This window comes from Phyllostomus hastatus, unplaced genomic scaffold (assembly GCF_019186645.2).
Source record: "Phyllostomus hastatus isolate PE091 unplaced genomic scaffold, TTU_PhHast_1.1 phas_scaffold_1066, whole genome shotgun sequence".
In the NCBI taxonomy this organism is placed as follows: Eukaryota; Metazoa; Chordata; class Mammalia; order Chiroptera; family Phyllostomidae; genus Phyllostomus; species Phyllostomus hastatus.
Window position 1 is genome coordinate 843,049 of NW_025334004.1, and position 24,291 is coordinate 867,339.

At 37.2% G+C, this 24,291-nt stretch overlaps 1 protein-coding gene across 4 annotated transcripts in view; it reads right to left on the minus strand.

The window, feature by feature from the left end:
• PRKG1 (protein kinase cGMP-dependent 1) overlaps window positions 1–24,291 on the minus strand; it is a 1,179,828-nt gene that overhangs the window by 44,985 nt on the left and 1,110,552 nt on the right. For 3 of the 4 annotated variants that reach the window (XM_045853740.1, XM_045853739.1, XM_045853741.1), the window contains one exon: window positions 962–1,058. In XM_045853740.1, coding sequence (XP_045709696.1) covers window positions 962–1,058 — 97 coding nt within the window. Of the gene's footprint in view, window positions 1–961; window positions 1,059–1,159; window positions 1,684–24,291 lie in introns of those variants that run through there. The other variant, XM_045853742.1, reaches the window with a different exon arrangement.

The window sequence follows — 24,291 nt, forward strand, 5'->3', positions numbered from 1 at the left end:
TGCACATGGTCTCGAGGAGTTCCTGACACACTGTACTGGTGTCTGATATCAGGCTCCTCCACTTTCAGGCAGAGAAGTGGAAATGAATCTCAGCACTCGAATAGGGCTTGTTTCACGCTGTGCTGCAATGCAGCCATACAGTCAGTAGAATACATTTTTCCCCCAATTTTTGTTGCAGTATGTATGTCACTTTTTAAATTTATATTTTAAATAAAAGCATGATAGAACATGCTTTTGTCTTATATTACATGCATGCAATGTGTTTAATGTATAGACTTGTAGCAAAATCCCTTCTTCATTATCTTCACAAAAACAGCTGTATGTGTATAAAATACATAATATAAAATATTAAAACCATAGTATCTAATATGGTTAAATATTAGGCACATTTACTTAATTATAGTGCCTAATATAGGCACTATAAACTAAATAGGTGCTTGTAACTACAGCATCACAGAATTACTACTGTACCACCATTTTCTTAATTTTTAAAAAAGTTGTAGTAAGGATCATTAATTGTAGATATATCATTATATATGTATTATCTCATTTCTCTTTTTATGTATTTAAATTTATATTTTAATTATTGTGAGTATAGACAGGGCACATAATTAAATCAGTGAGCACTGTTTAGACCTGTGGAAGCAAATAAAGATCATAAAGTATGAGCTGGGTAAAAGCACTTTGTGACCCCTCATTCAGCAAATGTGTTTGTCTTTCATTGACTATTAGGTAGTTTTCTAAAATGTCAATTAGTATTTATTTTATTTTTAATTTATCGACTACATAATATAGCCCACTTTGCAAACTCCGAAATGTTGATATGAAATTATTTGGCACCAGTTTAGGAACAACACTAGTTAAAGATGAGAGAGAAGAAAAGGGAGAAATCTCATTATGGCAGAAAAAGTTAAAAAGGAAGAGAGAGCCTTTCAAAAGCGTTCAAAGAACAATCACCTACCAGTTCTACTCGTCCGAAACCTCCGACTCCAAGGGTGTCAATGATGTTGAAATCAGACAGCTTCAGGTTGGCGAAGAAAGCAGCTTCAGCTTCGTATCTGGATTTTTTGATGCGAAAAAATGGAAATTTCTTAGAGGTGCAAACACGAGTACCACGGACAACTGTACTGGAATGACATGACTGTGGAACAGGCTTTACCTGCTTAAATTCCATCTTGCTTTTACAGTCTGTGTTTTCTCACACTCATAGTTTTTTGGTCCCAGTTGTGCAGAAAAACATAGATTTGCACTTGTTTTTCAAAGGAGAAAAATACAAAGTAGCCACTGCATGCCAGTCATGTGACTGATAAATCCAGTTAGCAAATCAAAGTTACATCTTGGTATTTTTCTACGCGTCTTCTTGTGAGCATGGATTGTCTGAGCTGTTCTTTTTTGATTTGGTTTTGGATTTTTTGGTTTTGCTTGGTTTTGTTTTTGCTGTTCAGATTTTGGATGGCAGTTTCTCATTAGTTTTCCTTATCCACAGGCTGGCAGTGGCTTCTATAAATATTTGCTAAAAGCAGCAAGATCATTGAGGTCTCTGAAGTGAGGTCACAGCCAGGTTTTATAAAAACAGATCCGAAAAGCTGAGGACTGATGTGCAAATATCTGAAATGGATGGTTTTGCAGGCATATTCACATTCCTAAAAAGTGTCTTCGCATCACTTATGTTTACCCACTAACTCTCAGCTAGTAATCCCAGGATCTCTAGGTTTGCGAGTTTCTTATAGAAGTGGTGTGGGAGCATGGCCTGGGCTCTGAAAGTCAAACTATGCACGCATGCAAATCTGACACATGCAAGTGGCCAAAATAAGCTTCTCACGATGAGACAAGTGAATATGAGCTGCTTAAAATATCTCCTTGTTAAAGGCCCTACTATTTTTAGAAAGGGCAGGAAGGCATAAAGATGAAGATGATCCTCCCACTCACTAAAGTCAGGTCAGGGAGTAATTCAGCTGTCTCAAAAATAAAGTATTTGAATTGCTATGTGTAACCCATGACCTTTGGCCAGGCGGTACCTGATTCAGTATGATGCTATAGATAGACATGATGAACACACTAGAGACAATGACACTAACACAGCTTGTTTATATCAATTTGCAGATAGAATCATCTTCAGCCTTGTCTGGAGTTGAGCTGTATAGCTTTTCAGCTATTCCATTATAACCAAACACAAATTTAGAGTCTCTACTCAGGAGATAGCTGAAACAGCTTTCTGGGTGAACTTTTTGACATTTCTAGTTTACAACCACAGTTCTAGTTTTTAACAAGTCAATTCTTAACAGATTCATGAGAAAGTAGAAACAGCATTGTTTTTCCTTATTGGAGGATTATGTGATATTAACTCCCTCTAATGAACCTTTATAAACAAGGCTACTGGTCAATCCTAATGGTATTTGGAGACTTCTCTCAATAACTACACAACCAAGAGATCAACATAGTAAATTCAGGAGATGGTTTACTAGAATGGAACATAGGCAGCAAATGTGCATTTCTTGCATTCCAACTGCATCACTACTTTTAGAAAATTAAAACTCCATCCCATTTAAAGGGCCAGCGGCAGAGTTTGTTCAAACAGGTGCTTTAAAAGGATATCTGTTAGGATTAGAACCCATGACAGTTTATACACAATCAAGCATTTGTTGATGGTCTAGAAAATCCAATTATTAATGAGATAATTTTTTAATAATATCCTATGCTTTTGCTGGGCTTAGAATCTCAGATATTAAGAGGATAAACTCTTTCCAGATACTTTGATACAATTTTATGTATATAGTATGATGTTATTACTTAAATCTCCTGAAGACACCTCAAAATCCTTACATTTGGGCTCTGTGAAAACAGGCTGGAAAGATCTCTAATGAAGTGTTCTTCACCCTTTTGTTGCACATCAGAGCTACCTGAGCATCTTTTAGAAACCACTTAATTTGGGTCTGCTCACAGACCAAGTTTATCAGAAGTCTGTGGAAGCAGTATGCCTGTGTTTTCTTAAAGCTCATCAGGTGACTCTGATGCACAGTAAGGGTTGAGAACCATAGTTTTAACCAACTGAAAAGCCTAAGGAGGTTCCAGCAACCAGAGAAGAATTTTAGGGTTGATAAAATGGTCCAGGAAAAACATTAGCTGTCCAGTGAGTCTGGGGGTGATGCATTCATGCCAAGAGTGTTGAGGAAAACTCTTTTAACTTGATCTTGGTTCCTGACCTTCTGGATCTAGTGCCATAGGAATAAACAATAGTTCTAGAAAGGCTAAAACAGCTATAAATAAGAAGAAAGATTGCTTAAAAAGACAGCTATAGAATGCAAAAGTTATAAGGAGCCTACTTAGTGTTCACATTTTATAGCAAAATCTTCCTGACTTTGTTTATATTCACTATCTGATTATTGATCATATTTTTAACCAATGGGATGAACATAGGAAATCTCCTGTTGAATAGTAGACATTTTCTTGGCAGCCATTAAAATCCCCTTAAATAAAAATAAAATCAAATAAAATCCCCTTAAATACATACTGCCCCCTACATTGGAAGCACCAATTATAGCTACCTAAAATTTTCATACGTTTTAATGAAAAGAGATTGCTAACATTGCAATCATACTTCACTAATCTTTGTTAATTACTTTGCTAACATGACTAGGTGAATTTTTAAAATACTACTTATTTGGGTGATTTTACCTAGTGACTGATGAGATACAATTTGAAGGGGCTTTGGGAAAATTGTGCCCTCGATCCTGTATTCTGTTCCTGTTTGCTTCAGGTCCTGATTCTTGGGGAAGCCAAACAACATAAGAAAACTGTCAGAGCAGTTTCTCTCTTCCAATCAAAGAGATGTTGTTAGTTGTTGAATAGTTTATATTTATTTTTTTCTCATTTAAATTCTCTTTAGGGACAAGAGTCCCATCTTCATCACAAAGACTCTGTACACTTCTCCTTTCTGAATTAATGACTTAAAAAAAAAAAAACATGGAACTCACCACTTGAAGGGACCTTTGTAGAAAAGCTGAATTATGGACAACTTAGTTTCACCAGGTATGTAACCACTTTTGATCATAACTTGGAGAGATATTTTCATTTTCTTTTAACTCATAATTAATGTAGATAATTTGAATTTATTAGTGATGTCCTACTTTCATTAGAGTTGATAAAAGTTTGAATGGGAAGGAGACTTAATAAATTTGTTAAGTAAGTAGCCATTGTTATTAAACAAACTTCTTTTGCCTGAGTGAAGTGAATGTGGAACCCAAATTCCTAATTTACTGCTGTGGGGTAGATACCAGGTCCAAGGAATTAGGCCAGGCTTCATGCAATTCTAAAATCCATCTGTGCAACAGTTTTTATGAAAGGGGCTATTGCCAAGTGCTAAGGAAAACACGTCAGTAAGAAATATAGTTACTGTTGTTTGTTTGCTTAAAATCTAGCAAGGAGTGTAAAGTATATTTTCTAATGATCCTTAACTTAGTTTGAGATACTGGTTTGTTAATATTTTGTTTGTTTGTTTGTTTGTTTGTTTGTTTTGCATGGGGCGAAAGGTAGGGATCCTCTTCCCAGAAAATTGACCCAAATATTGACCCTATCTGCATATAACATCAGAGAGTTTACAAACTTACAAAAAAGTTGATAACACAAAAAAATAGATATACAACAAAAGAATAAGTATACTGGATACAGGAGACAGAGATAACATGTTGTTTCTCAAACATGTCTGGCCAGGAGATTGTGCTGGGGCTGTGATTATCAGAATCCGCAGGCGATTGCTAAAACAAACAGGGTGCTCTTTAGTCAGGGAGACACTGAGCGTTTTCTTTGAAGGACTGCTGAAGAGGAACAAAGTTGCCTAGAATTTCACCTCCTCTTTGTAGTTCTGCCCCTACACCAAAGGAGGTCCCAAAAGCAATGAAAATGGAAACTTGCAGGTGTCAAGATGGTGACACCAAGACATACATACCTAGTGTAGTAACAAAAACAGTACAGGAACAAGCTCCACCTCTCTCTAAAACTACTATCTGTATAGTACTATCTTTACTTTCTTTAGGAAATAGACAAGCACCATTAGTTTTTTTCTACATCTTCCAATATTGCTAGCTTCCACAAAGCCAAGGAGTAAGAATCAGGAGTTCTTTATTATTCACTTCAATTGTTGTTCCATTATTGCCATGAACCTGTGAATTGACTTTGCCATCATTCCTGAACAACAGAACTGGGTTCCGTGCCTCATGACTGACCATCAATATAAGGAAGGGAACATCTTTCCCTACTTGTATATTGGAAACCAAATATAATTCAGCCCAGTCCAAAATGTATGGAGCTTAAAATTTTATGTTTGCCTTGATATTATAAGAACAGAAATCGCTCAGCATTATTTTACAAAGCAGACAATATTGTGCACCTTTTTAAAGTAAGGGCCAATGATCCAAAGAAATATAATTCCAGATGGGTTACAAAAGCCAGTAATTAGGAGGCAATGGAACAAAAGGCAAATGTGGTCCTGTTTCCTTTAATCCTGCTCATCTACAAGCCAAATTAACTTCAGAAGTCTACTCTAAGGGTCTGCAAGGAAATCCAAACAAATTAATTAGCATCTCCTAATCTACATACAAATCAGTTACCAAGGCTTTGCCTGGGCTCATCTGCCCTGGGGTGTATTTTCATGTCCTGCTGAGTTTAGTTTTGTCAGTTCTTGGGGAAATCTACAAAAATAAAATGTTTCAGTAAACACCTATGGCTTCTCATCTATGACTAAGTTTCTTATTCTATTGCTATAGCAGGTAAGATGAGATTCTATTAGACGTCGCTTCTAGATTTTAAATAATACAAGGGAGCATCATAGCATACAGACAAAAGCTCATGACTTGTGGTCCTGGCTCTTGTCAATGACTTTGTACTTCCATGCATTGCATTCTTCAACATTCTGGCCTTTGTAGAAATACCAACAAACATACACTTAAGTAAATTAAGTGTATAAGGTTTAAATCAGGCTCCTAGTTTACTTAAATGTTCACATAAATGCCTTGAAATTCTTTTTCACTTTTTGTTATCAAAGAGCACTGCAACCTGTAAACAAACATCTAGAACAGTAGTGCCCAACGTTTTGGGCACTGGGGACCAGTTTTGAGGAGGACAATTTTTTCCATGGACACAGCAGTGGAGTACTGGAATGGCTTTATAGCCTGCTGCCAGGTGAAGGTTAATTGTCACTTGCCACTCACTGATAGAGTTTTGATATGAGTCTGCAAGCAATTGATTTATTAAGGTGTCTGTTCAGTCAAGCCTTGCTGCTAATGATCATCTGTATTTGCAGCCGCTCTCCAGCACTAGCATCACTGCTTCACCTCCATCTCAGATGATCAGGCATTAGATTCTCATGAGGAGCATGCAACCTGGGTCCCTTATATGCATAGTTCACAGTAGGGTTCACACTCCCATGAGAATCTGATCTGGCAGGAGGTAGAGCTCAGGCAGTAATTTGAGTGAAGGGGAGCAGCTGTAAATACTGATGAAACTTCGCTCGCTCACCCACTGCCCACCTCCTGTTCTGTGCCACAGACCGGTACTGGGCCATGGCCTGGGGGTTGGGGGCCCCTGATCTACAGAAATAGTTAAAGGGGGGTAAGAAATCACACCAGAAACTAATAAATATTGTGTGTCAACTATAATTGAAAAAAAAATTAAAACTAAGAAGTAGGTAAGAACCTTAAGAAAGTGAGCCTTCAATACTAAACATATGGTCTATGATACATGCAAGATATAATTCTGGCCAACTATTGAATAAGAACTTAATGTGGGACCAAGAATTTTATGCAATAAGAATTCCTGATCTAATAGAGTTTGGTGCATTGAGTAATTTGTAGATCTGGTAAGGGAAATATAAAATCCAGCGAGAAAAGTAACTGCAGACAAAGAGAGTAGGATTGGGAATTGGACCAGTAATACTTATTTGCATAGCAAGCGAAGATGTGATTTGGGCTTAAACTACAGGGACTATTGTGGGAGGCCACTCTGCGTGGCGTGGGCCCAGCTCCCCACGCCACGCAGATATCTGCCAGCTCCTGGGAGATAAACAGGACCCGCACCCATAGATAGGTTTTCCCATGGGGAATCAGGCCTGCAATGTACCTAGGCTGCTATGAGTCTTGCTTTTTGCTAAAACTCCCTCACCCTGAATTGAGGACATTTAATGCAAAGCAACTTCCTAAAAACCATGCTAAACCTTCCAAGGATGAGTGTTAACTGGTTCAACTACTTCTGCCTTTTCATTTGCAAATATCCCTCTTCTGTGATGTACTAGCATCCTCTCTTTTGTTTTCTGTATAAGGTAACCACCTAAAGTGAACCTGTGCATAGTTAATGATTATCTTCTTGTAATGTGCCCAGTAAGACAATAAAAGCTCATTGGAGTGAGGGCCAGGGCTTTTGCTCCCTTTGAGAGAAAAGCCGTGCCAGTCCCTTGTCCTCCACAGGACTTGGTAGTCTGTGTGAATTTGTCTCATATTTCATCCATAATAACGTGGACCCCAGGAGCTGGGGTCCTCATCAACTGTTGCCTCATTTTGCTACTTTAACACAAGTGTGTGTGTGTGTCTGAAAATAGTAGGTACATGTCCTAGTCCCCTGATTCTGCAATGTTTAGAGTTAATTAAACTTAGTCTCTGTGAAAAAAAATAGATAGTCCTTCTGAATATATAATTAAGCCATCAATCTTATTTTATTAATTTAATTGCTTTTTTAAAAGTTTAATTGATACATAAACTTTAAAAGTGGAATCTTTTGACTTCACTGGAAAACAGTGAATATTTTATAGTTTAAAGTTTGCAATAAAGAGTTATCTCTTATTGAAAGAATCATGGTTTAACAAAAGTCCCCATTACTATAAGGTTTAAAACAATGCCTTTAAATATAAGCAATCCTATTCCTAAAATTCTCAATAAAAAGAGATCATTTATATGTAAAGCATATAGGTGAAGTCACTAGTATAGTCACTATTCTTTAGTAGTGGTAAACTTGAAGAAATAAATTTTGAAAGTAACTTAATGAATATAAAGTACTTTATTATGTCAATTTTCTCCAGAAAGTTTAATCTGTTCCTCAGGGAATTTGAGATAACATTAGTTTGCAATCTCTGTTTCCAAAACCGTGGTTTTCAGAAACACAGACTTTTTCTTGACTACTCTAGTCATGAAATAGTTCTACCTGTTTTTCAGATACATTCCCTTGAGGAGATACAGCCAACAGAAATACACAGGAAAATTGCATTTCTCATATCTTCTGCAACATAGGAATGATAGTAATGAAAATATTCTGCATTTGGAAAACGCCTTTCTTCCAAGGACTCTAAAATTGCTCTCATTTAATTTATTTTACATGATTCTCTGTGATTATGGGATAACAAATATATTTACTTCTATTTTGCAACTGAGTAGGCCAATTGCTAATAAGTGATTAATTTCAGTAATTAAACACCAGAAGAATTAGAACTAGAAACCTTGGACATGTTTCACTTTGCAGCATATTTACACCTATTACAAAATGTTCAATTTCTTTTAAATGAAGATAGTAGAGAGTCACAAAACTTTAGATGTGCTTTTATCTCAAAGTACTAAGATATTAACATAGTTTAAAATCTAGATGAAAACCACCAGGAGCTAATTTAATTTCAACCTTTACATTATTGAAAAGAAAATAACTAATTGTAGATAGTGAGTGAACTAGCCAGTCATAAAATCTTAGGCATAAGTGTCTGGTGATTTTGACTTGTGATACCTTTTACTATCTGATTCTATCATTGCAGTTTTTAATACTATGCCATTATATTGAGGAGGAGGCAAAAGTAAAAGTTATGAAATACATTTGAGAAATATACTATTTTATTACACATCTCAGTCAGGAATGTGACTTCTGTAGCTATACACTCTTGCCTGTGAGGCGGCACATGCATGTGTATGCTTCAGGGAAATAAAAGACCTCAAATAAAAGTACATGGTACACAGGCAAAATGGAACACTTCTTAGCCACAGAAAAGCTGAAATGCTGCCATTTGCCACAGCATGATGGACCTTGAGAATATCATGCTAAGTGAAATAAGTCAGATTGAAAAGAACAAGAACTGTATGATTTCATTCATACCTGGGATATAGAACAGAAAGCAACAAATGAACAAACAAAACAAACAAACTCATAGACACTGATGACAGCATGAAGGTTACAGAGGGGAAGGGGGTGGAGTGAGGATAAAGAGACTAGAGAGGAACGAATACATGGTAACAGAAGGAGACTAGCCTTCGGGTAGTGAGCACATAATGCAATACACAGATGATGTATTATAAAACTGTACACTTGAAACTCATGTAATCTGATCAACCTCACCCCAATACATTTACTAAACAGAAGAAAAGTGGGCAATTGTATGCTTCCCCCAAAGTACAAAGATGCTCAAAAGAGATTTTTTTTTTAAATTCCAACTTCAGAGCAGCATTTGTAAAAGATGAGTGAGCACGTGCTACTCACTGTTAGCTTAAGTGTGTTGTCCAATATGCCTTTTTAGTTATTCAGTTTTTAAACAGTTTCCACATAGTTTGAATTTTTTCCTTTTCTGAAATAAAGGCTTAACGAAACACATATTGCCATGAAAATAAAACTGGCAAGAAAGGAATTAGATTGTTTTCTCTACTGCTGCTTGTTACATTAACAGAATCATTGGACCATGCTAGAAAGCTTATTAAATTATTCAGCAATTATTATTTTTCCTTCAGAGAATATAGATAATGGCAAATATGTATATAAACAAAAAAAGCTAAAAAGTTCTCAACCATATTTATACCAGAATGGACATTTCCATCATATAAATAAATGGCCATGAGAGGCTGGTGGTCTGAGAAAGTCTCTCTCATCTCAGTGCAAAGTCATTTCCTTCTTCTTCCTCCCCTGCATCTCAGCATCTCAATCTGAGTCTTTTGTTTGTGGTGGTAGACTAGGGCAGTCCAGCCTGGCACAGCATAGCTTCCCAGGCCCAGAATGGTGAGGTTGGAAGGGAAAAAGGTTGGTGAAAATGACCCCTCCTTCTGACGTCACCGCTGCTCTATTTTAGGCCTGCAGGGTGCATCCCCTCTGCCTGGTCTACTTTCTCAGGCCACTCCAGAGAAAACACTCACTACACGGAGCTCTCATTTCATTTCCACAAGGACAAAGTTTGCCGCGGCCTCCATTTCTAAGGAAGGGATGGGCAGAGACAGTCTGAGTGTTCCCCTCAAATATAAAAATCTCTTTTCTACCCAAAGACAAAGAAGTGTTTTCCTTTTTATAGGTCATTTTTTATATGAGGGCTAAAATATTGAAAGAAATAAAGGAAAGTTTAATTTTAATTAAACCTTCAAGTCAGTTTTCATTGTAATCTTAATTAAAGGGATAAGCTAGAAGCTTGAACCAAAGGATCAGGCAGGGCTCAAATGAACACTAGGGGTCAGCTTTTATTCTGGGGCTCAGAACCTTTACTAGGCATTCCCACTGCATGTCTCTCCTTCATCTCTGAAGGATCTGCATGAAGTTCCTGAAGGCTTGGTCACCGTGGGCCAGGGAATGAAAAGACAAAGTACAGTGTGTGATGGAAAGAAAATGAGAAAACTACAAGCCACCCTCGCAGGCCAACAGGAATATAATAAAGAAAGTGATCAGGGAATTGGCCCAGAACCAACCCGAACAAGACATTCAGTTTTCTGTAAAATGAAGGGTTTGTACTAGACATGTCCATAAAGCTCAGTCACAGCTGCATCATTCTGGGATTCCAAGTGTCCTAAGTGATACAGATTTTGAAGAAAGCCCTGGTACCCACAATTTATCTTTTCCCTACTTTGTGGTCCTTTTCTCCATCCTGTCCTCCAATACATGACTTCTAAAACTCTTATGTCAGGAAATGCTACCAGAGGTTATCACTTAAGAGGGTATGCAAAGGAGGCAGGCAGGAGACCCCGATTCATGGGCTAAGATAGCAGTTGGAGAAGGTATACCTTCTTGTCTGAAATGGAACTGCAGATGTGGTTCACCTCAAGTTGCAACAGACCAGAGGCTCCTGCTCATACAGGGCTCATATCAGAATTATGGGGTGAGTTAAAAACAGACCTGATAAAACCTTCAGTTTGGGGACCAGGCATTGGTATTTTAAAATTAGATTCATAGATAAGTCTATACAGCTACAAATTACCAGGGTTAAGGATCATATGTAAGTTTTAAAGAACTATTAGTGTTAATCTGATATGTATGTGACAGACACTGATTCACAGTGTGTAAATATCACAGAGAAATGTGTCCCAAGTTTGAAACAATTATTATCAAATTATCTTTAAGAATACCATTCAACCTTAAAATGGAAAAAGCCTGTATACCTTTTTCTTAGCAGAGAAAATATGAAGCAGCAAAGAAGAAATTGAAGCAAAAACATGGCTATCAGATCAGAAGTTATTTAGCCATAGTGATGGTGCATTCATCAAATGAACTAGGTCTCCAAGAAAACACCACACATTGTTACCAATTCACTGCCATCTGGATGCAAAATCCGGCACTGTTTCCTACTGAAGCCCAGGTAGCTGGACAATAAAATAGTCCATATGGTGTGGGGTTTGTTTTTTTAAACTGATGTCCATATTTTATTTTGGATTTCCTAAATTTTTACCTAATGTCCAATTTCTGTTCCAGGATCCCATTCTGGTTGCCATATTATATGTAGTGGCCATGTCTTCTTCAATTCCCTTTGGCTGTGAAAGGTTCCCAGACTTTTCTTGTTTATGATGACCCAGGCAGATTTGAGGAGTACTGGTCAGGTATTTTATAGAATGTCCCTCAATTGGGGTTTATCTGATGTTTTTCTCATAATTTGCCTAGGGTTATGATGTTTGGGGGAGGGAGATCACAGAGGTGAAGTGCCGTGTTCTATGCTATCACATCAAGGACACTATTGCTATGACTTATCACTGATGATGTAGAGCTTAATCATCTGGCTGAGACAGTAACTATAGTTACACACAGCAGAGAGTTAACACAGCAGATACTTTATTGGCATATAAAGTATGCCAATAAATATAAAACCAACAAATGTAAAATGAGCCATATTAAACGTGGTTTTAGCAATCTCACTGCAAGCCCAGGGGAGATCACTATTTAAAAGTCCGGGGTTACATATTGATTTGTAAACAGATCATTAAGCCACCCAACATTTCAGGTTTAGTAAACAGTGTGGAGACTGAACTAACATGAATTGCTGGCAACTTATATAAAAGATTCTTAGAAAAGGTTTTGTGTTACTTTCAACTGTTTGATTAAATATGTTAATTTATTATTTCAAAAAATAAATAAAATATGGCCTTTTCCAAACTTTTCTACCTTAGAATATGTCCCTCTCAAGATCCGATAACTTTACAAAGGCATCACTCATTTCCACACTGCTAAGGTTTTTCCACAATAATTGAAAAGGGTGACAATAAAACATACTATTTAGGATGTTCACATTGGCTACAATCTTAGAATTTGGTGTTCCCCCATTCGTTTTTACACCAGTCACTGGAGTGGTGAGGTCATGGTGATGAGGGAACCACTCAGTACCCTCAAACTGTGGCTTCTTTTTTTCCTATGAGTGTACAAAATTATTACAATAATTGTTTCCCCTAGTACATGCTTTGCTTGTCCAGGAAGTTTAGAATTAATTTATAATCAAATTTTACTGTAGCTTTGTCATTGCTTTAAATGAATATTGTTATAACACTTAAACTGAATTTCATTTCTGGGTTAGCACATATTGGTAATTTTTCTGTGCTTTTAACAGTGGTTTTTAAAAAGAATTCCTGACTAACAAATTGTACACCTGAGTAATTTTGTTAGAATGCTAAGTGAATTCTTCCAATAGTAAGTTACAAGTACTCTTTTTCGTGTACATAAAATTAAAATGATGCATTTGATTTATTTTACACTTCATAAAGATCCTAGCTCTACACTTGTACGTATCTTATTGAATAGCATTAAGTCATTTTCTTCTTTTTATGATTAGTAAATAATAGAGTTAAATGAAAATTGGGAGGGGCATTCAGACTTATTATGGTTACTCTTTATACCCCATAACAGCCACAGAATATTTTCCCATATTTCTTTGCCTTTTCCTCACAGATTTTCTAAGGGTACAGTTGACCTTTTAGCTACTTCCTATTTTCCATTCTCTTTTTGTGACCTCCTTTTTATTATCCAAGTTATCAAATTTGCTCTCAGGAGTTAACGACTACTAAGTTTGCATAGCCTTGGTGGATCTTATTTGGTTTTTAAAGACCTTTTGACAATAGAACAAGCTCTGTTTGAGATGAGAGCATTACCTTCATTCTTTGCCTCTCTTTACCAGGTTTAACAATGCGGTTGTCGAACATCCACTTAAAGCTTTCAGAAGACTGTATCTGACTGGACTCTCAGTCTGATTTACCATTGTGTCACTTCACAGACGTAACAGAACTGCAGATAAAAGATGGAAAACCTTTCTTCTGCCCCTTCAAGGCAGAAAATTGCTGAACTGCAGGTGAGAGCTTTAGAAACTTGTACTGTGTCTTGGCACCTGTGTACAGGTGTTCAGTGGAAAAAAACTAGAAGGAAATCGGGGAACTCAGAGTGTGAGACAGCAGAGAGGGTGGTATCTTCTTCCCAGTAGAAATCTGAAGGAGTTATATAGTTTCTTCAGTACTTGTGATATTTGAACAGGCACAGGAAAAATGGATAGAACATAAACCTCAAAGTGAATATATAAAATATATAACTAATGAGGCAAACAATTTAGAATTAAGGAAATCTATTTTTTAGCAGGATTACTCTATTTATACTGAACTACAAACAATATTTCAGTAGAAATGAAGTTATACTATAGCAATATTCATACAAAGATACCACTTAAGAAACCTAATACAAAACAGATCATTGATAGATTAGATGGATGGAAGGAAGGAAGGAAGGAAGGAAAGGAAAGAAAGAAAGAAAGAAAGAAAGAAAGAAAGAAAGAAAGAAAGAAAGAAAGAAAGAAAGAAAGAAAGAAAGAAAGAAAGAAAGAAAGAGAGAGGGAGGGAGGGAGGGAGGGAAGTCTGTGGAGTTATTATTTTTAAAAAGCAATACATTGATATTCTTGCACTAACCCACTGCTATATTGATAACTATTTCAGAAACAAGATTCCTGCAGGCCTTCTTGCCCACATTTGGAAAATCAAAGCTCCATCACAATATAACTCTGATGCAGCTGAGTTATTTGATTTGCAGTTACTTTTCTCAATTTCTAAATTGTGTTCCAGCCTATACATAGCTGGGATAAGACTCAACTCTTGTAAGAGACAAGATTTGAAATAGTTCTATAAACATGATTGTTAATTTCTAGGGTGTTACTTGTTAATTGAAAAGGAAAGTTTAAAAAAATGAACAGTGATAAGAATTACATTGTATTGCTGTTTTAGGCTTTAGGCTGCTAACATCACAATTCTAGGTCTCACCATGTTTGTCTAGGAAATGTTTATAAAAGGGAAGTAGAATTCTATTACAATCTGCCTATTCTTAAATACAGTAATTTAGAGTATTACTAAACAGTTTGTTTAGAAAGATCCTTTCTTATGTGACAAAACAAGTAAGATTTGTTATCCAATAAAGCAATGGATTAAAAATCTACTGACAAGCAAAAAAACTATAGCCATTAATTTAAGTTTTATGGAAGGAAAGTAAGCTGGGCAGGATATGTTCTGATGCAGGATCTTCCAAACACATGGGTAAGAATGACTATTTCTTTAATAGTAACAACACAATTATCTAGCACCACAATGAACGGGTGTTCCGTGAAGCAGCACACCATACCAATTGTTGAAGCTTATCCCTTCTAATTACCACATAGAGTTCTCTGACCCCATTAAAATATACCAGTAAGGGAATCAATATTTCTATAATGGATTATCTTCTTTCAAACCATTTAAAGCATAGTGTTTTCAACATGGTAAAGCATTCAGAGACTAATCCAAGATTATCCCTTTGAAAAATCAATTTACTGTGTTGTTACCTCTCTTTAAGTTCATCACAATAAAAATGCTACAGTATAATATTTGCTTTTAGTTGCCCAGCTTTTAAGTATTCTCTTGATAGAGTCAAGGAGTCTATCTGTCTTACCTCCCACTTCTGATGCAGATACACTTATTTTCTGTGATCTATAAAGCCAGATAGCCAAACTTGTTAGCACTGTGCTTATACTGTATCCATGCAAGCAGTGAGTACCTAAGGAGGTAACACTATAAAATGGTTAAAATAGAATCCTGGAGCCAGTCTGTTTTGGACAAATCCCAGCTACATGAGTCTGAACAAGTTATAGGACTCCCGTGCCTTTGTGTACTTTAATTGCTTAGTGGGCATGCTAAACAAAACAACTTCATGGTTATGATAAATAGCAAATGAGATAATGTTTATGAAACAGAACTATAAGAAATAGGTAATAATAATAAAAAGATGATGGTTACCAGAATTTTTACTGTGGGCCAATAGTTTTTCTTGTTAGTGCTAATTGCCTGATTTTCCTGTCTATGGATTTTTGGCAGAGCTGAATTGTCTTTTTTACCCTTTGGCTAGCATCTAGGTAGTAGATTTGCTGGCCAGGTAAACTAGAGGTAAATGGGGTGATACTATATAGAGATGATATTTATTTAGGAACATATGACTTTACAAATATGTCATAAGTTGATGTTTTGCTTCTTTCCCTAATATTAAATTTCTTCATGGAAAATGTTCTGTTTGTGGTTTATCATGCTCCCAGTGGACCTTGCTACCTTTTTGTACTTCTGTTTGTATAATGCAATTTATGCAGTGTTTTCACCATTTAATTTCTGAACCATTTTATGTATAACTAGGTGCTATCAAATGACTGGGCTGAGCTGAAAATCATGGTAAATGTGATGAATGAAGCAGGGAATTTCTATAGTCTATTCCAGACACCCTATTAAAAGGAGCTTATATAAAAGTCTCCTTTTAAAGTTTAAATTTAGTATACTTTGCACAATTTTACTGGGTGTCACTCTTAGAGAATATGGAATCTATAAGCTGTCACATGGATGAAAGAAAAGCACAAAGTTCTCACATTGCTTCAGCACAAGATCCTTACCTTTAATAACTGCGTAATTTGTGGGAGACAGACAATACATCACCATGCTCTCAGCCATGGTCAGCCAATAGTTACAGAGTCAGACAGTGACCATTATAAGCCAAAGCCCGGAAATGCCTGAAATAGAGTCTTGAGTGGCATTCAGAGAATGTCTGAGGATGTCCTCTCTGAATTACTGCCAAAATCAGAATTGCCAAGAAGCTGTTCAGTGACCCAGTTCTGCAAACAGACCCCTCTCGCATTTTCTGGGGACTTCCTCAGTATGAGTCATTTTCTGAAGGGTGGCTCATTGGGAAACATACAAAGATCTGACTGAGTTCCAGAGACACAAAGGATCTCATTGGCTCCTTCAGAAACATGCAGGTGAAACAGCCGATGGACCAGAGATTTATAAGGATGACTTTTAGAAGGAAAAAGCTAAATTACAAATTTTTGCTTCCTTGCCTTTGGCAACTAATTATAAATACACATTTGATAAAGGCCTTACAAGATTTATAATGTCTTTACCCAACCAGGAAATGTTTATTAGGGGAACATTCCCAGAGGTAAATTTGAAGATAAAATAAATTAAAAAGCAGAGAGAGAAAATTCTTTCGTTATCGTTTTACTGACAAATGACAACAGAAAAAAAGCACATAGAAGATCCATTTTCTTTTTTAGGCACCATAAAAGCATTTTTGCAATAGTTCATCATGTCACATGAATTATTAGCCATGCTGTTAATATACAATAGAATCAACATCAGATGGGGATGTTTTATGTCAGTGGAAAATACTCATAAAAATACTAATGTTTTTGAGATGGAATTGACATGACAAGGCTTTGGAATTGAATTATCCCAGTTGTTTCTTGGCTATCTATTCTAGCAAATTTTGTCAATGGTTCATTTCCATCCAGTATGCTGGCCTCAGGAGCCGGGTCTGTATTGCTGGATACTGACTAGAGTGCACGGTAGTCTAGACTTGGACATACAAGAGCAAGGCATGGTCAAGAGAAGTATTTTCACTGTGTGTATGATCCTACTATTATCACCCCGCATCTGTGTGCTCCACTGAAATTGAGTACTTCCTCCTGTGCCTGGTACTGCGCCACACCCTCTCAGGTAATCTCATTGAGTGGAACGGAATAGATGCTTGCTTCTGCTCACCGCCCAGCAGGAAACACACTATGGAACCTGTAACATAGGCCTCTCATTCTCAGGCTTGAGTCAGTCTTTTTTTTCAATAACACTTGCCTGGCTGGGACACATGGGAAAAAGCAGGTCTTCTGAGTCAAAGGATACCCCCTGAGAGTTTAAGGACATGAAACCTCTTTTCCTATAAGTTCAGGTCTCCTCCTTCCAGACCAGATTCCTGAGGTCAGCAATGCAGTGGCTTAAATTCCTGGTTTAGCTGCTACCTCTTTGTTTCACAACTTTTACTTTCTATTGAAAATCCAAATCAGAATCAAAACAAAAAAATTTGGGGGGATTCTTAAAGTTAATGAAAATGAGGCTGTAATGGTTATGGCAATGATGCAATTGAGAGGCACAGCTGCCCAGACAATTGCATTACAAAAGAAAGGTTTTCTTTTTATTCAGGAAAATGTCCCCAGGATTATGACTTCAGATTAACCTACCAGCACTTGGACTTCAAATTTACTTGCCGTTAAAGAATTCCAAATCACGAGAAACTGTATAATACCTGCTTTAGATTTTCTAACAGAAAGTGAACATTTGAGTTTTGCAGCTAAAACAGACATTAAAGCTATGGCATCGCTAACTTCCTCGGGAAGGGGAAGGAGATCTGAAATTAGAAACACAGAGTTAAGAAGTAACATGGAAATCATCATTTTTTTTCATCACTTACCAAAAAATTCCTCACTCATTACCCACAGAAAAACAACAACAAAAATACAACCAGGCACATATGCAGAGCGACTTCACAACCAGCTGATAAGGAGAAACTTCTGTCTTGCTTTATCAACTTGTCATGACAGCACTATAGCACCATAGTTTTTTAATGTCCACAGGAAATATTTCTATTATTTATGTTTTTTTAAATGTTTTTCTCTTACTGACTCTGGAGGGACGGGAAGGGAGGGAGAAGGGAAGGAAGAGAAACATCAACATGAGAGATCAACACTGATAGGTTGCATCTTGTATACGCCTCAACTGGGGACCGAACCCCATTCTGGGCATGTGCCCTGACCGGGAATCGAACTGCTGACCTTTCAGTCTGTAGGACGACACCCAATCAACTGAGCCACCCTGGCCAGTTGGTTTTTTATTTTATTAAGTATACTGGGTTCTTTCTTGTGAGAAAACTGCCTTCTATGTGTATAATCTTTATATCATTTCTAAACTGAATACATTTTATTTTATTCTCTTCTCTATAATAAAATAGCACAATATGAAATGCATTATCTCAAAAGAAAAAAAGAAAAGACTCTTAGATGTTACTACTGTTAGATAAGCAATATTTCTTAATCAGTATCTCTTGTGAAATGGAACTAAAAATCTTATAAATGATGAAAGTTTGTTAGTCATGTCTGCCTTTGTGTTGCCTTCATCTACTATATTATCCTCCCTTTATTATAATTCAATAATAAAAAATACTTCAATCTTGTTGAACTCCTTCAAGAACCAGATGTTAAACTTCTCCAATTATTCCCCTATCCACTTATAGCATGTGTCTTCAACAAAACATGAGATATCTTACAATTTAGGATTTTGTATTTGCCTGCTTCACTGTAGCACTGGAAAGGTATTAACCAACTTCACGCTTTCAAAGGAATTCAGATAGCACTTCAGCAAAACCCGTTATGAGCGCCGTGATTCTGGCTGCCACGTTGACCCAAGTCATAAAAACTTCTAATCTTTTTTTCCCTCCATGGATTGTGGTCTTGATTCATGTGATGGTATGTAATGCTCCTGAAAGAAGGCAAAGTTTTGTGCTGTTGGTTTATTTATTTATTTTCCTACTCTAGACTCTCTGTGCAATGAAAATGATGTTCCCTGGGTCATTCTGTGATCAGACTTGTTCATATCTTGGCAAATGACTCAAAGGCCTAAGGGATGCCTGGGGCAGGTTCGACCCATTCTACATCTGTTTATGACATATTTTGCAGCCATTAGTTTTTAGCATGGAAATGATATTTTAATTGACCTAAAACCACAAGTACATTTTGAATGTTGGTAACACATCACCTTTGTCCTGCATATTTTATAGTGAAAACCGAGCGTCTAAAAATGACAGCAATTTTCCCCAGGTTAGTGGCAGAATGATACTGCTGTGAGAGACAAACCGATGCCAGGGAAATTCCGCAATCTATTTAGCATCTACCAGTCTACTTGTCTTGAGACTGATAAATTATGCAAGGCAGTTGTGCTAAAGGCATTTCATAAACAGGAGCCAACTGAGACAGGTGAGATAAAAACCCTTGAAATGATTTTAGACAGTTTCAGCAACCTGAACATTATAATCAAAATGGAGTCCAAATTTTCTGTTTTCAAAAGAATCAGGCAGTTCTATGAAATCATGAACTCTATTTAGCAAGTTACTCATAAATGCAGACAAGCGCCAGCTACTATAATAGATGCTGAGGATACAGCAGAGGACACAATATACTCTGATCAAAAAAATGAAACAGAAAACTTGCCCATATGTGACTTACATAGTGGTCAAAAAGAAAGATAAAAAACAATAAAACATAGTATATTAAATTGTTTTAAATGCTATGGAGAGAAATTAGGCAAGAAAGGGGAATAAAGGAGTGCCAGGTGGCTGCTTTTTAAACAGGTGAATTGGGGAAGTTCTCACTGCAAACAAGCCATCTTAGCAAAGGGCTAAAGGAGAGGAAGGAATGAATCACATGGGATCTATCTGGAGTTAGAGGATTCTGGGTAGGAAATCCAGGAACACAGTTGCCCTGTGGCAGGAGTGTGCCTGGTATGTGTTACATCAGAAAGGAAGCTGTAGTGGTTGGAACAGAGTGAAGGCAGGGAAGAGGAGGAGGAGATGAAATTGGGGATAGGGTAAAAGGGGGTACAAATTACTTAGGGCTCGTAGATCACAATAAAGATACAACTTTTATTCTGAGTAAAAGGAAAGCAATTATGTGGCTTTGAGGAGACCCTTGGTCTAAGTTAAAAATAGAGCCTAGGAGGCCAGTGGCAGAAATACAGAGCCAAGTCAGAAGCCACTGCAATAATCCAGGTGAAATGAAAATGTGACTTGGACTGAGGTGGTAATGCATGCATTGGTTTAGGGATATATTCTGAACGCAGAGTCAATACAGTTTGCTGTGACATGAATGTGAGGTGTGAGTAAAAGAAGGAAATGATGATTTTGAAATGTTGAGCCTCAAAAACAGGAAGGATGGAGTTCTATTTATTGAAATAAGAAAAACTGTAAGAAAAGCATGTTTGGAAGAGGAGTTGAAGTTCAGGTTTGGTACTTTAAGCTTGCACTGTGTAAGATTTATCCAGGTGGATTTGCCAAGTAGGCTGCTGGAGGTCTGGAGTTCAAAAACGACACCTGGGGTGGAAACGTGACTCTGGGAGTTGCCAGTGTGTGCTGGTATTGGAAGCTATGACACTACCCACGTTCATCAAGGATGAAAGCACAGACAGAGAGGGTTCCAAGGACCTGGCTCTGGACCACACCAACACTAGAAGGTCAGAAAGATCAGGAACAACCAGCAAAGCAGCAGAGATGGAACAGCTAATGGACAAGAGAGAGCAACGAGAGAATGTAGGATTCTTGAAGCCAACTGAGGAAAAATGTGTCAAGAAGGAGAAAATGGTCAAGTGTGTCAAAAGCTACAGAGAAGTTAAATAAGACAAGACATGACAAACATCCACTGACTGGAGACTGGGGAGAGTGGGAGGTGAAGAAACAGTTACACTATGCTTACACATATTTCAAGAAATTTTCTTAAACAGGAGTAAGGAAATGAATCAGTAGATAGAGAGTAAGGACTTGAAGATTAGGAGTTTTTGTTTGGTCAGTTGGTTTTTAAACATTAAAAAGAGGGAAAGATTGAAATAGTAGAAGATGGAAGAATTTCTGCAGTAACGTCCTTAAGTAAGAGAAAGACAGTACAATCTGGTGCACAGTGAAATGTTGGAACAGGTGGAGGCCAATGATAGATTAATGTGACTCTCAGTGAAAGTCATAAGTTCCAAAGAAATGACTGACTAGAAGGTCAGACCATAGGACAGGCAAGAGTTTTTGTACACTGAGATAACAATATGATGATAAGGCCCAATTGGGATAAACTAAATCATTAGAACAAGGCAGTATGTTTTTCTATCATCATCATCAGGTATTTCATTTAACATATGCATAATGTATGAAAGTCATTATTCTGAACACTTTACACTAATTGTCACTTAATTTTCATAATGAACAATCCCCCCTGAGAAGCCTAAAACAGACAACCTAGCAACTTTTCAAGGTCGCATGGCCTATAGGGAGTACACAGGGCTTCACATGCAGGCCGTCTGACTCTAGAACCTATACTATAAACCACTGTCTGAGTCTTACTCTTCATGTCTTCATAAACCTATCTCTTACCTACCTAGACAGTCCCACAGACTGACTTCTGTTGAATTTTTCCAAGAGTGAAGAATTATATGAATAAATACTTATAAGAAAATGAAAGGTAGTGAAATACAAAGACCATGAATCCAGCTAGCCATTCATGCTATTATAGTGGGGTTAGAATTTAAGAATGGGTTACCCCTTGACTTTTGGGTCACATGCATTGGGAGATGGAGACCCATTCCTCTTTGTACCCTGAGCAGAAAGGAACAGCAGGAAAGAGGCAGAAGCAGGCTAATTTCTCACATAGGAATAACATACTGCTCCCATGGGTAAACTGGTATGACTTCTTAAAAGAGGTTGCTCTGCAGGTGTCCAGGTTATGAGTCATCAAAGGAGGGGCTCTAAGGGAATATCAAGGACCTTTTGCTGGAAGGCAAGGCCTCCTTACCATTCATACAATTCCCTTGGCCTGGGAGTTGGGGGAAGTAGTTGGTGACTTATTCCCACCTCCACTGTCGCCAGACTCTAAAATCCAACAAAAGAGAAAGTGACACCCAAATCTTTTTTTATGAACTCTTAAATAACTCCATTTCAGTTTTATTAAATATTTAGTATTTGCTAGCTTTATGCTTTCTGATGGGGAAAAAAACTACTTGAAGGAATAAACTGCATCTGATTTTGCACTTATTATACTATTTAGAAATACTAAGCCTGTACTAGACATTCAATAAATATTGGTTGTTTAAAAGACCTCATTTTAGATCAATTTATTGTATGTGTGAATCAAGTGGAAAATATATTGCAGCTCCTAATTTATTGCTTTCTTCACTGAATCAGTGAATACCCATGTGAATACTCATGTTCCTTAAAAATTAATACAACTTAACACCTAGAACTCACATTCAGATTTTTTTATTTTTAAATGTATTAATTTGAAAGAGAGAGACATCAGTTTGTTGTTCTACTTAGTTATGCTTCCATTGGTTGATTCTTGTATGTGCCATGACCAGGAATGGGACCTGCAGCCTTGGCCAGAGGGACAACACTCTAACCAACTGAGCTACTTGGCCAGGGCAAGATTTTAAAAATATGTATTTTTAATGATTATTTAAATAATAATTAATTATTTAAATGATTACTAAATAATCATTTACATATTTTTTGAATTCCTATTTTTTAGGTTTTATATGCAAAAATTAAATAAAACAAAAATATGCTGCTAAGCAAATAGTCTTAACTTTAAAATTAAGTCATAGGAAAACAAAGTATATAAATAAGAAAGATATATTGATTTATTTTTTTAAGTAAAATTTATCGTAGCATAGTTATTCAACATGCTATTTTATATTAGATTTTTAATGAAGTTTATGTCTTAGGAATTTAATGCTGCATAACAAATTATACCAAAACTTATTGGCTTGAAAAAACAATCAACATTTATTATCTTATAGTTTCTGTGAGTCAGGAATTTGGGTGAAGCTTAGCTGGGCAGTTCTGTCTTGGGGTCTCATTAGGAAGCCTTGTGTGGCCGCAGTCACCTGAAGTCGGACTAGAACTGAGCCGGATCTAGTTTCAAGGTGGCTCCCTCACGTGGTTGGCAAGCTGGTGTTAGCTGTTGGCAGAGGGTCCCAGTTCCTGACCATGTGAGCTTCTCTACAAATTGCCTGAGTGTCCTCTTGACATGGCCACTGGCTTCTCCCCAAAGCAAGTAATCTCAGAGAGTAAGGCAGCAGTCACAGCATCTCTGTAACTTAGTCACAGAAGTCACTAACCAATGACTTCCACAGTATTCTGTTGGTCACGTGGGCCAATATTTCAGTGCAAGAAGGGGTTACACCAGGGCGTGAGTGCTAGGTGAGGATCATTGGAAGCCATCTTCCAGGCTGGCTGCTGCAGTCTAACCCTGGTCTGCAATGGTTCGTGTTGCTCCCACATGCAAAATGCACTCAGCCAAAGTCCACAAAAGTCTCACTCCATGTATAGTATCAGCTCAGAGTCCAGAATCCCATCATCTAAATCAGATCCAGGTGTAGATGATGCACCTCAAACATGAATCCTTAAGTACAAGTCTTTGAGTATAGCTCTTCTCAATCTGAAGCCATATGAATTAGATAACTTGTCTATCCTTCTGCCCTCTCCAAACACACCCACTCGCTGGCCCACCACAGGACACAGGGTGGCTTAATTAGGATTAAAGACCTAGAATTAAGTTTCTGTAGCTTTTGCCTCTGTCTTCTGGGTTGTTATTTCTTCTCTCTAAATTACATGTACTATCCCGTGAAAGGTAGACCATTTTTGAAATTGAGGAAACACAGCCGCTTCCTCCTTGAAGAAATGTGAGGTTCCAAAGCCCCTCTCACTGAATGCTTCCTCTGCTCCTTTCAGTCCAGGTTGGTGATGTTTGGTCAATGTGACCCTCTTAAAAATATTGTGGGTTTCTCATGCATCCTGTTGTAGTTCATTCCAGAAGACAAAAGCCACACCCACAAATCTCTGACATGAGCTCTTCTCAACCTTAGGCTTCTGCTAAGACTGTGGAGGCACAACTCCCTCAGCTTTTTAGAAACCCCATTGTCTGACTGAATAGTTCTCTGAGGCGCTACTTTTAATATTCCTGAGGTCATTACA